Genomic DNA, 12,989 nt, shown 5'->3' on the forward strand with positions numbered 1-12,989 from the left:
ATTTGATTACAGTTGCTGCTCTTAACTCTACAGTGTTTTCTCTAAAGATTTTCTACTACCCCTCTCCTTGGAGGGTCTTTCACATTATATAGCTCCTTTTAGGCAATCTTGGCCCTCCATTTGTTGATCGTCCAGTCCACCACTTGAGTGCTTGTCCCATCAGACATATTCCCAAATCCCTTGTGAATTGCGGCGGCCAAGGCAGCACTGTTTAGGGGTCTTCTTCACATAAATCCAGTCAGGAGGTTTGGTGGGATGCATTAAATGTAGGGTAGCCACCATCTCTTTAGTTATATCAGGGCTGACCCCCTCTCCGAAACTCTTTCTCTACTGTATGAATTCCTCTAGTAACATGCCACTGACGTGGCTTTACTGTTCGAGCATGTGGCCTTCTTGGCACGATAATAGACTTCTCCGCCATGGATACGACATGTGGCACATGAATCTTATTTAAATTCTTGTGCACCATAATATCTTACAGAATAACTTATTTATTTTAAGTTTTACTAGATATATTCTTAATTATTGGATTTTTTTTTTTTTAAATCTAATATTATCCTTTTTTTAGTGGCAGTTTAACTTATTTTAGTAAGGTGAAAATAAGTTAGAATTTGACTAAAAATGTGTTTGGATTAGGTTTTTTTTTTTTTTTTTTTTTTTAACTAAAATTTTATTTATTTACTTACTAAAAGTTGATAAAAAAAAAAACAAATATAACTTTAAAAAGCATGGTTTCAACAAATTATACAAAAGAAAATAAGTTGACAAATTAAAAGAAACAAAAGTTACTTCAAACTCATCTTAGACTATTTGGCCCTTTAATGGGGAAATTAGCAATTTTAAAGGACTGACATGTGGCTTTGTATTTTTTATTTTTAAATTGCACATAAAAAATAAGCAAAAAATGAGTTTTCAAGTTGCATCTCATGGATTCTTCTAAAAAAAAAAAAAATTGCATCTCATGGAGTCAAGCCATAATATTTTCACAATAATAATACTTTTTACAAATTTTGTCAATGCTCAGCTACATTAAAAAAAAATCACATTTTGTTTTACGAAAAAAAAAAAAAAAACATTTTTAAAATGTACTTTTTGAAATCATTATTATTTTTTTAAGCACTTAAAAATAATAACCCCCCAGAATATGTCATCTAACTGAGAGATTGGGTGCAAAAGAATAGGCGAAACTACAATATTGGTCCCTGAAGTTTACTCTGTGTGCGCAATTGGTCCCTCAAGTTTGAAGCGAGCACAATTAGTCCCTTAAGTTTTAAAACTGAGTTGTATTAATCCTTTTACTAACTGTTGTTAACGGTATTACTTATGTGGCTAATGAAATAATGACTTGGCATTTTTTTTAATGATGTGGCATGTTTTTAATTAAAAAATTACCATCTAAATTAAAACGTAAGAAAAAATATTCACAACTGTTACCAAATTAAAAACCCACGACAAGAGAGAAGGGGAGAGAGGGAAGAAACCAAGCTCTAGCCGCCGCTTGAACTCCCACGCCCTAGCCGCCGCCGGCAATAGCATAAGTCATAGCTGCCGCCGGCAACAGCACCAGCCCTAGCAATCGCCGGCGACAGCCACTGCCCTAGCAGCCGTCGGCGACAGCCACTGACCCACCTCCCTTCTCCTCTCGCATAACCACTTTCCCGCCTTCGTCCTCCCATCTCAGGTATTACACTTTTTCCTGTAAGATTTTTTTTCCTGTGTTTGTATCTATGTTAGATTCAAAATATGAAATTCGGTATGAGAAACATGCAACGTTGTAATTGTAATGTGTTGGGTTTTTTTAACAATGAAAAAAAAGCTGCAAATTCAGTGTTCCTTTTTAGTTTTAGAAGTTGAATATATGAAAACCCGGGTTAGAATCAGTTCAATGTTGAAATATTTAAATGGGTTTAAAAAAAAAAATGCAAATTGTATTAGTTTGGAAGGTTCTGATTGATTAGTTCATGTGTTTGAGAATCCGAAAAAAAAAATACCCAACGTTAATGTTGTTTTTAAAACCCAAGTGCATACAATTTTATATTTTTCCTCTTTATTGAAATTATAAAGTGTAGGACCACATATTGATTATATGTGTCATGTAGGTCAGAAAGTTTATTTTTGAATAAATCTATACATTTTAGTACCACATCTCAGTAATGGTGGACCCATTTGTGTTTGTAAGTCAAATAATATCACACAAGGAGAAGGAGTAGGACCACATATTGTTTATTGTTTAAATGTTGTATTCATGCATAGTATTAGTTAGAATTTTATGGCCTGCATACATAAAAAATAACTTCATAACTCAAATGATGATTTTTTATTTTATTGTTTAATTTGTATTCATATTGTAGAGTAACTTTTTAAAAATAATCCAGCCCATTCCTATGTCTATTTTTAATGGTAAATTCCTTGCTCTTGTTGTAGGGATGGATGACTTTGACTTCACAATCACCCTTTATTATTGGGGGAAGATTAAGAATAATCCATATAGATACGAAGGAGGGGAGGTAAAGATATATAAAGATAATAATTCTGATGAAATGTCACTTGTTGAGATATGGAATAAGGCCAAAAATTTTGGGTATGGTGAAAATGATGTATTTATGTATAGAGTGCCTACTATGCCATTTGCAGGTGGTTTAAAACCTTTGGAGAATGATGTTGATGTAATGAACATGGTGAAGTGTATTAGGGGTTATAATGAAGTGGAAGTGTATGTTATGTTCTTGGATGATTATGAGAATGCTATTGGTAATGAGGGAGATGGGGAAGATGGTGATAATGAGGGGGGTAATCTTGATGAGGGAGATAAAGTAGATGGAGCTGTTAGTGAAGAGGATAGTGCTCATAGAGTTCATTTTGGGTGTAGTGAAAGTGATGACGATGATATGTTTGCACAGTATATTAGCAGTGGTGAAATAGCCTCCAAAGTAAAAGGCTTACCTGATGAGACCTTGTGTCTTAGAAAAGATAAGCAGGTGAAACTCAAAGAGGGGAGAAAGGGTAAGGTTAGTGCATGTGGGGTTAGTCTTAGAAGGGTTGGTGGCAGTGGGGTTGATCCTAGTGGTGTTGGTCAGAGCGAGGTTGGTGCAAGTGGTGTTGGTCCTATTGGGATTGATGCAAGAGGTGTTGATCCTACACGGGTTGATGCAAGTGGGGTTAATCCTAATGCAAATGCGCTTGTTGCATTTGGAGTTGATAGAGATGAAGATAAGTGGGAGTCAGAGACATCTGCAAGTTTGGTTAGTTCATCTGATGATGAAACTAGGCCTAGGTATCCTCAATACCATCCACCAGAATCCTTCTCTGAGGTGCACTTTGAACTTGAGATGCAGTTTGCCACGAAAAAGGACGTCATGGATGCTATCAAACTCTACTCTATTTTCAAAGGGGTTCCATTAAAGTTTAAAAAAAATGACAAAGTAAGGGTAAGAGTAAAATGCACAGATAGATGTCCTTTTGAGTTGTATTGTGGAAAGATGAAAGATGAAGATACTTGGATAGTGAAGAAATTGAATCCAGAACATAATTGTGGGAGGCGATTTAGGAATAGATTTGCATCTTCAAATTGGCTTGGGAAGCATCTAGTGGATGATGTGAGGAGTGACCCAAATGTGAAGACGTTCGTTATTAAAGACCGAGTTGTAAATAAGTTTAAGGTTCATATTAGTAGGTATCAAGCATCTAGAGCAAAAGGTAGGGCTAAAGAATTAGTGCATGGAACTTTTACAGAACAATATGCCCAATTGGGGGATTATTGTGAAGAATTGTTGAGAAGCAACCCTGGGTCTACTATACTAATCTCTACCAATAGACCTCAACCACACTTGCAACCGAAATTTGAGAGATTATATGTATGTTTGGATGCTTGTAAGAAAGGCTTTTTAGCTACTTGTAGGCCTTTCATTGGTGTTGACGGATGTCATTTGAAGGGTGAGTATCCAGGACAGATCTTGACAGCAGTTGGCAAGGATGGCAATAATGGTGTTTACCCAATTGCATTTGCCGTGGTTGAGGCAGAAACAAAGGACTCTTGGACATGGTTCATGAAAAGGTTGCTTGATGATATTGGAAGTTTAAGGGATGAAGGGTGGACCTTCATGTCTGACCAGCAAAAGGTGAATTGAACTTTCATTTTATTTTATTCTTTAAATTTGGATGATGTACCTTGCTATAAATTCACACCAAATTAATTATATTCTAATACATCCAATAATTTTGTATTTTATGTCTTTGTTGTAGGGATTAACACAAATGTTTGATGAGCTCATGCCAGGTGTGGACCATCGATTTTGTGTTCGACATCTATATAATAACTTTAGTAAGGATCATAAGGGTAAGCTACTAAAGGATCGCCTGTGGGCAGCTGCTAGGGCCACTAACATGTCTGAGTTTCAGTTTGAAATGGGGAAGATCAAGAAGTTAAACATAAAGGCATGGGAATGGTTGGTTGGAAAGGAACCTAGGTTTTGGACCAGAGCAGCTTTTAGAAGGTATCCCAGGTGTGATGCACTAACTAACAATGGATGTGAAAATTTTAATTCTCAAATATTGGAGTATAGGGATAAACCAATAATCACTATGTTGGAGGAGATTAGATTGCATCTGATGGCTTATTATATTAAGAAGAAGGAGAAAATGACAAGGTATCATGGTCCTATATGTCCTAGAATCCAGAACAAGTTAGAGATTGAAAAAATTAATAGTACAGATTGGATTCCAGTTTGGTGTGGGGATAGCAATGAGTCAAAGTTTGAAGTATCAAAATTGCCTGACAAGTATGTAGTTGACATAAAGCAGCGTACATGCTCATGTGGATCATGGGACCTAACTGGGATTCCTTGTGCACATTCTATAGCTGCATTGGGATATATGGGTCATACAATTGAAGACTATGTACATCATTGCTATAGTATGGAGTCCTTAGCCCAGACATATGGGTCATGTGTATACCCTATTAATGGTCCCAAGTTGTGGCCACAAAGTGATAGAGAAACCATACTCCCTCCTAAAAAAATAAGACAAGGGGGAAGGCCTAAAAAGAAGAGAAAGAAGGAACTTAATGAGCTAAGCAATCCATATAAGATGAAGAGGAGAATTGGCCATGTTAAATGCAGCCAATGTGGGAAAGTAGGCCATAACAAGAGAAGGTGCAATCCCGCTACGAATAAATCAGCAACTCAAGCTAGCAAACAACAAAGAGTAAGGCTTGAAATAAATAAAAAAATTTTCCCCTTGTTGATAATACACTACCTAATTGTGATATATTACAGGTAAGAAAGCCAAATGTAACAACTCAGAGTTTGGAAGACCAAGATCATGGGATGTCTTCAAACCATGTAGAACCTACTAATGAGGCAGCACATCCATCACAAATACGCCATGAAGCACATGAAAATCAACATATTGAAAAACTACCTGTGAGTTATTACCTCAAATGAAAACAAGTACATATTCATATTAGTTTGTCTCATATGAAAACAAGAAATCACATATTTCTATGGAATTTAATACAACACAAAGTTTTTACATATTTCAGATTAGGACAGGAAAAGTCACAACACAAAGTCAGCCAGCACCCCAATGTGAAGGAGTGCATCGAATTCAACTAGCATCTCAGGTTATGATCATTACATTTATATGTTACAACCAAATTGCCTATGTTGTTTCTACTACATTGTTTCTGCTAGATTAATATCCTTGTGCACTTTCTCAGGTTAGACACAAAGAAGTTACAATTTTGGACTATCAACGGAGACAATGGCTGCTGCAAGTGAGACATCTAGAAGAATTACAAAGTTTTATATGAACACACAATTACAGAAGTGAACAAGATTTTTTGTGGATAAATGGGCAGAAGTGAATAAGATTTTTTGTGGTCATTTATTGGAAACCTGTCAAATTATGGAGATTTTAGTATTGCTTATAGAATCAAAACTTTGGAGAAAGATTATGCTCGAAACTGAAAATTCTTTGGGATGAATGATTTGTTAAGTTTTTCCTTTAGTATTGGTGGAAACCATAAATAAATTGATTAATCAATCACATTGAGATCTGAGAGACCTATGGTGTTTTGAGTAATTGCATTACTGTATGTCTAAGAATTGTAGGCAAGAGACTTTGAGTAATTGCATTACTCTTACATGTTCTGGTTTTGTGGGATGAATGTGAGTTTTTAACTCTTTTGTATATACCTTTTTCTTGAAAGATTCGTGCATAATCTCTTTGTTCATTCCTTCACATGCTCTGGAAAATACACCACTTTCTGCATTTATAATGACTTAGTTTTGACTCTTTTAAGGCTGAGTTGAAGTTTAGAATGTTACATGAAACTGATTTGATATATATATATATATATATATATATTTATTTATTTATATATATATGCGCCAGCAACAAGTTATGCTTACAGGTTTCCATGCCATTGGAAATGCCCGACATCTTAACAACGATAAATAGCAAGATTATGAAGCATAGAGTGGGTGCAAGGGCAATTTCATGGCTGCACTCAAAGCTGGAGCTTTTCAAGTATACTTTACCAGCCTATCTTGGAAATAATTAGAATCTAGCCTCAATTGTGTAGGTATGATTCAAATAATATATTTAAGAAGCAAATAAAACTGAGCTGCCAAGGTGGTGCTGGGGGTTTAGCAGTTGCAGCAGCTTTTGTCAATTGGTCATGTTACTAGTATTATCGATATAATCTATAGGAGCCAAAGATGCTTGAGGTTTTTTGGACTTCATAAAATTTTGTCACCTTGCTTTGGAGGCTTTACAATTTTCCACATCAACATTAATAATTTATTAATACTAACAAATCACAATTATCTATCTATCTATCACTACAAAATGCGGGGGCCTTGGGCCGCGTTTTTTAAGCCGTGGCTATAAAAAACGCGGCCCAAGATAGACTGAAGCCGCGTTTCATAAAAACGGGGCCATAGATGGGTTCTTAGGCCGCGTTTTTTAAGCGGGGCCATAGACGGGTTCTTAGGCCGCGTTTTTTTGAGCTAAAAACGCGGCCTAAGGACCTCAGTATTTTATTTTTTGGCAAACTTTTTTTTTTTTTTCTTTTCCTTAACTGTGGCCGCATTTTAAAAACGGGGCTATAGACAGGTTCTTAGGCCGCGTTTTTTTGAGCTAAAAACGCGGCCTAAGGACCTTCGTATTTTATTTTTTGGCAAAAATTTTTTTTTTCTTTTCCTTAACTGTGGCCGCATTTTAAAAACGGGGCCATAGACAGGTTCTTAGGCCGCGTTTTTTTGAGCTAAAAACGCGGCCTAAGGACCTCCGTATTTTATTTTTTGGCAAACTTTTTTTTTTCTTTTCCTTAACTGTGGCCGCATTTTAAAAACGGGGCCATAGACGGGTTCTTAGGCCACGTTTTTTTGAGCTAAAAACGCGGCCTAAGGGCCACAATTTTTTTTTTAATTTTATTAAAGGAGGACCTATAGCCACGTTTTAAACGTGGCTATAGGTTAAATCTATAGCCGCGTTTTAGACGTGGCTATAGGTCCTCCTTTTAAAAAAAAAAAAAAATTGTGTTTACAAGTGCTGAACCCATTCGGTGGGTTTTTTTTTTTTTTTTTTTTTTTTTTTTTTTTTACGTAAGTCTATAGCCACGTTTTAAACGCGGCTATTGGCTTAACCTATAGCCGCGTTTCAAACGTGGCTATAGGTCCTCCTTAAAAAAAATTGTTTTCAAGGGCTGAACCCATTCGGTGGGTGTTTTTATTTATTTATTTATTTATTTTTAAAGGAGGACCTATAGCCACGTTTTAAACGCGGCTATAGGTTAAGTCTATAGCCGCGTTTTAAACGTGGCTATAGACTTACGTAAAAAAGTAAAAAAAAAAACACCCACCGAATGGAGAATATGGAATATGCCATAGAATATTCTATGGCATATTCCAAAATATTCCATAAAAAAAAAAAAAAAAAAAAAAATCTGAGATTTCAAAATTTGAAACCTCAGACTTAACCACTCGTGTGGTCCTAGCAAAAGGAAAAAAGAAGCTCCCTCACAGTCTCTCTCAAAACTCTCTCAATCTCTCTCTTTCTTGCTGATGCTGTAAGAATGGGTTTGTGAAAATATGGAGTTTTGTTCATTGTTGTTTGAGTTTTGTTCATTGTTTTTCCCTTTAACTTTCTGTCTCTCTTTGCAGTAGATCTGAAGATTGAGTCTCTCTTTGCTTTAGATTTGAAGATTTTGAATCAATGAAGCTAAAGTGCCTCAAAAAATTATCTCTCTTTGCTTTATTTTTCTTTGACCCATGGCCGAAAATTATTTTCTTTTGTTTGATTGTGTTTTGATTAATTTTTTGTTTGAGCATATGGACTCTTTTTGGTTGTGTTTTTGTTATGGGGATTTTTGTATTTTTGAGCTTGTGCTTTTGTTTTCCTTGAATAGTTTGTGTTCAGTTTGGGTTGATTTCGTTGAAGGAGATGTTTTGTTTGTGTTCTTGTACTATTTTCTTGTATTTTAGAACATGTTGTGGTTGATTAATTTTGAAATTTTCTGGGTTTTTGTTTGAATTTGAATTTTCTGGGTTTGTATTTTTGTTTTGAATTTCTTTATTTATTTAAAATTGAAATTTTAAAGTTTGAAAGTATTAATTTTAAAAATTTTAATTTTAATTTAAAAAAAAAACTTTTGATTACCGAAAATTAATTTTTGGTAATCAAAGTTTTTTTTTAAAAAAAATTTTAAGGGTATATAGCCGCGTTTTAAACGTGGCCTAAGGTTAAACCTTGGGCCGCGTTTAAAACGCAGCCCAAGACCACAACCTTAGGCTGCGTTTAAAATGCGGCCCAAGACCACAACCTTAGGCCGCGGTTAAAAAGTGTGGCCATAGGACCGTGAGTCCTATAGTCACAGGTTTTAGGCCACGCTTGCTATAGCCACGTTTTTTTGACATATAGCCAAGTTTTAAAAACGCGGCCATAGAACCTTTTTTTTGTAGTGTATCAAAACAAATCACAATTACATACTAGACCGATGATGAATTAATGAACCATCATTATTTCCAGTGAAAAGAATTAAAGAAAAGAAGAGTACATCTATGAATCTGCTTGTAGAACACTCCAAAACTATAAATTTTATATTTGCACCCTATATCCCACAACTAATGTACATCCCTGCAGCGGTAGCATCTCCAAGTCTTTGAACAACTACATCTATGCATAGCATATGCTCAGAGAGTGTATTGATGAGCTTTGCTATTAACCCTTTATGTGTGTAGCATCCAATTAATGTAGTATAAGTCACCCATTGAAACAATGTCTTCCTATAACAGATGGCATGTTCTAAAGCCATGCTTTCTCCTCAGACCAAAGCCATGACTTCTGAATTTACATAAATACAAACAGCTGCCAAAATTCAGAACACCAACTAAGAATTTTCCAGAACATAAGAGGAAAACAAAGAATGTGATATATAATTTCAAAACCAAGGAGTTATCAACATATTGATAGAAATCTGTCATGCCAACATGTGATCAATATGTACAAATAACTAAAAAAATACAAGGAAGTGATCCAAGCTAAAAACAAATGGAATGATTTCCTAAATCTTCATTCATCTGTTTAACATAATATTTAGCATTAGAAAGAAAAAAATTCTCATTTCATTAAATCACTTGATGTATTCATATTAAAAATCACGCCTGCAATTTGCTTAATCAACAACTTCATATGTAGGTCTCTTTTAGATATTGTTCACTATGAATTGCCTACAATCTCTCTCTATTCATGTGCGTAATCTAATTTCTTCGTGTAGCACAAAGAAAGCACATATGCTTTCTCTCCCACACTCTCTCCTAGCATATATATTTACATTTCATCTAAAGAACTATAGAGTCAACCAACACATCTGAGACATTAAACACTTTTCATTGATAATACAGGCAACAAAGGATCAAAAAAGTCAATACACACCGAGTTCATAGTAGAAGTCATCCCTTAAATTTTTTTTTTTTTTTTTTTAACAACATTAACGTTGGGTTTTTTTTTTTTTTTTGTTAGATTCTCAAACACATGAACTAATCAATCAGAACCTTCCAAACAAATACAATTTGCATTTTTTTTTTTAAACCCATTTAAATATTCCAACATTGAACTGATTCTAACCCGGGTTTTCATATATTCAACTTCTAAAACTAAAAAAGAACATCGAATTTGCAGCTTTTTTTTCCTTGTTAAAAAAACCCAACACATTACAATTACAACGTTTCATGTTTCTCATACCGAATTTCATATTTTGAATCTAACATAGATACAAACACAAGAAAAAAAAATCTTACAGGAAAAAGTGTAATACCTGAGATGGGAGGACGAAGGCGGGAAAGTGGTTATGCGAGAGGAGAAGGGAGGTGGGTCAGTGGCTGTCACCGGCGGCTGCTAGGGCAGTGGCTGTCGCCGGTAGCTGTTAGGGCTTGTGCTGTCGCCGGCGATTGCTAGGGCTGGTGCTGTTGCCGGCGGCAGCTATGACTTGTGCTATTGCCGGCGGCGGCTAGGGCGTGGGAGTTCAGGCGGCGGCTAGAGCTTGGTTTCTTCCCTCTCTCCCCTTCTCTCTTGTCGTGGGTTTTTAATTTGGTACCGGTTGTGAATATTTTTTCTTACGTTTTAATTTAGATAGTAATTTTTTAATTAAAAACATGCCACATCATTAAAAAAAATGCCAAGTCATTATTTCATTAGCCACATAAGTAACACCGTTAACAACAGTTAGTAAAAGGATTAATACAGCTCAGTTTTAAAACTTAAGGGACTAATTGTGCTCGCTTTAAACTTGAGGGACCAATTGCGCACACAGGGTAAACTTCAGGGATAGATACTGAAATTTTATTGGATTTTTTTTAAAAAAAATCTAATATTATCCTTTTTTTAGTGGCAGTTTAACTTATTTTAGTAAGGTGAAAATAAGTTAGAATTTGACTAAAAATGTGTTTGGATTAGGTTTTTTTTTTTTTTTTTTTTTAACTAAAATTTTATTTATTTACTTACTAAAAGTTGATAAAAAAAAAAAAACAAATATAACTTTAAAAAGCATGGTTTCAACAAATTATACAAAAGAAAATAAGTTGACAAATTAAAAGAAACAAAAGTTACTTCAAACTCATCTTAGACTATTTGGCCCTTTAATGGGGAAATTAGCAATTTTAAAGGACTGACATGTGGCTTTGTATTTTTTATTTTTAAATTGCACATAAAAAATAAGCAAAAAATGAGTTTTCAAGTTGCATCTCATGGATTCTTCTAGAAAAAAAAAAAATTGCATCTCATGGAGTCAAGCCATAATATTTTCACAATAATAATACTTTTTACAAATTTTGTCAATGCTCAGCTACATTAAAAAAAAATCACATTTTGTTTTACGAAAAAAAAAAAAAACATTTTTAAAATGTACTTTTTGAAATCATTATTATTTTTTTAAGCACTTAAAAATAATAACCCCCCAGAATATGTCATCTAACTGAGAGATTGGGTGCAAAAGAATATGTCATCTAACTGAGCTTCATTCCGTGTTAAAATAGAATCTACTATTTTATTTATAAAGCTTTATAATTTTCTTTAATGTGCAATTATATTTTCTTACAATAAATAAAATAAAAAAATAACTTAAGGGAAATAAAAATTATCACCTACAAATACATATGGAGGTGTATGAAGTTCACTCCAAATGACTTAGAGTAGGTAAACTGACGTATAATAAAAATTGAGTAATATTATAGATAAAAATCATTTTATGATATATTTATAAAATATTAAAGTGACTAATTTTTTATTGATTTTTATTTAAATTTATCATTAATATTATTTTTTATTTACTAATAATCACTTATCAAATCAATAATTTATAAAAAAAAAATTTGTAAATTAATTTATATCTTTAACATTATTCATAAAAATTACTTTTAATTTCACTTTTAAATATTACCCAAAAGGTGATTATCAAAAAAAAAAATATATATATATATATATATTACCCAAAAGGAACATAATAAATACGCTTAAAAAAGCGTTTGCATGGGGAAAAGCGCGCGGTACTTAAAAGCGTTTGCATGTGGACTTGTAGGGCTGGAGGCTTGCTAGTTAGCAACTTGCAACAAGCCACGTCGCCAACATATAAATTGAAAAAAGAAAAAGAAAAAAGTAGGTAATAAATTTTGTCACTCAATTCTTATAAATTATGGTATTTTTGATCATTAAAATACAAAAAAATAAAATAAAATTCAAATCTATAATTTATCTATAATATATATAAAGACTAAAAGTGTGTTTTAGTTACTTTAATAGGTAAAATAAAAAATCTAATATTCAAATTCCACTTAAACAAAAACACCGGTTAGTGTTTTAACTCGATTATAAAGAGCAATTATATAACTTATAGCTTGATTGTAAGGTCATAAGGTTTTGAAGTATCATGATTTTACACTTCAAGAATTTATCCTATATCTTTTAATTGAATTTAAATTATATTCTATAATTAAACTCTTCATTATAATTTTTTTAGGGACTCCATTAGAATTTTGACACGTGATATTTTCTTTAAATGGTAAACTACATATATAGCTCCATGTATAAATATAATTATAATAAATGCTTATTAATAATTACTATTATTATTAAATTCTATATTAGACAAGAAAATAAGAGAAAAAAAAATTCATATTATGATAAACTTTTTCTTGTACCAACTAGTATCCATAATAATGACTTTCTTCTAAAAAAAAAAGAAGTATCCATAATATAGACTAAATGTCAATACTTATATTCTCCCCACTAATTTATAAGAATAGGTGATTTATTATTGTTATTTAAATTAAAACAATGAATACTTGAATGGAAGAATCTAGAACTAGAATCTCATGCATAAACAAATAAATAAAGTCCAAAATTATATTTTGACTTGGTTACTGTATCAGACTTGTTAGTGAAGATAGTTGAAAATAGCTTTACTGATGAGTAGTATATAAAGACAAGAAGAC

At 33.3% G+C, this 12,989-nt stretch overlaps 1 protein-coding gene across 1 annotated transcript; it reads left to right on the plus strand.

Annotated features, from left to right (window-relative positions):
* The first annotated feature begins 1,186 nt into the window (after positions 1 to 1,186).
* On the plus strand, positions 1,187 to 5,732 carry LOC126698724 (uncharacterized). Its single transcript, XM_050396125.1, has 5 exons — positions 1,187 to 1,681; positions 2,425 to 4,118; positions 4,243 to 5,202; positions 5,274 to 5,420; positions 5,540 to 5,732. The coding sequence occupies exons 2-5, from the start codon at positions 2,427 to 2,429 to the stop codon at positions 5,693 to 5,695; spliced, it is 2,955 nt and encodes a 984-aa protein (XP_050252082.1). The 5' UTR covers positions 1,187 to 1,681; positions 2,425 to 2,426; the 3' UTR covers positions 5,696 to 5,732.
* The last annotated feature ends 7,257 nt before the right edge of the window (positions 5,733 to 12,989 follow it).

Source organism: Quercus robur, chromosome 9 (assembly GCF_932294415.1).
Source record: "Quercus robur chromosome 9, dhQueRobu3.1, whole genome shotgun sequence".
Lineage (NCBI taxonomy): Eukaryota > Viridiplantae > Streptophyta > Magnoliopsida > Fagales > Fagaceae > Quercus > Quercus robur.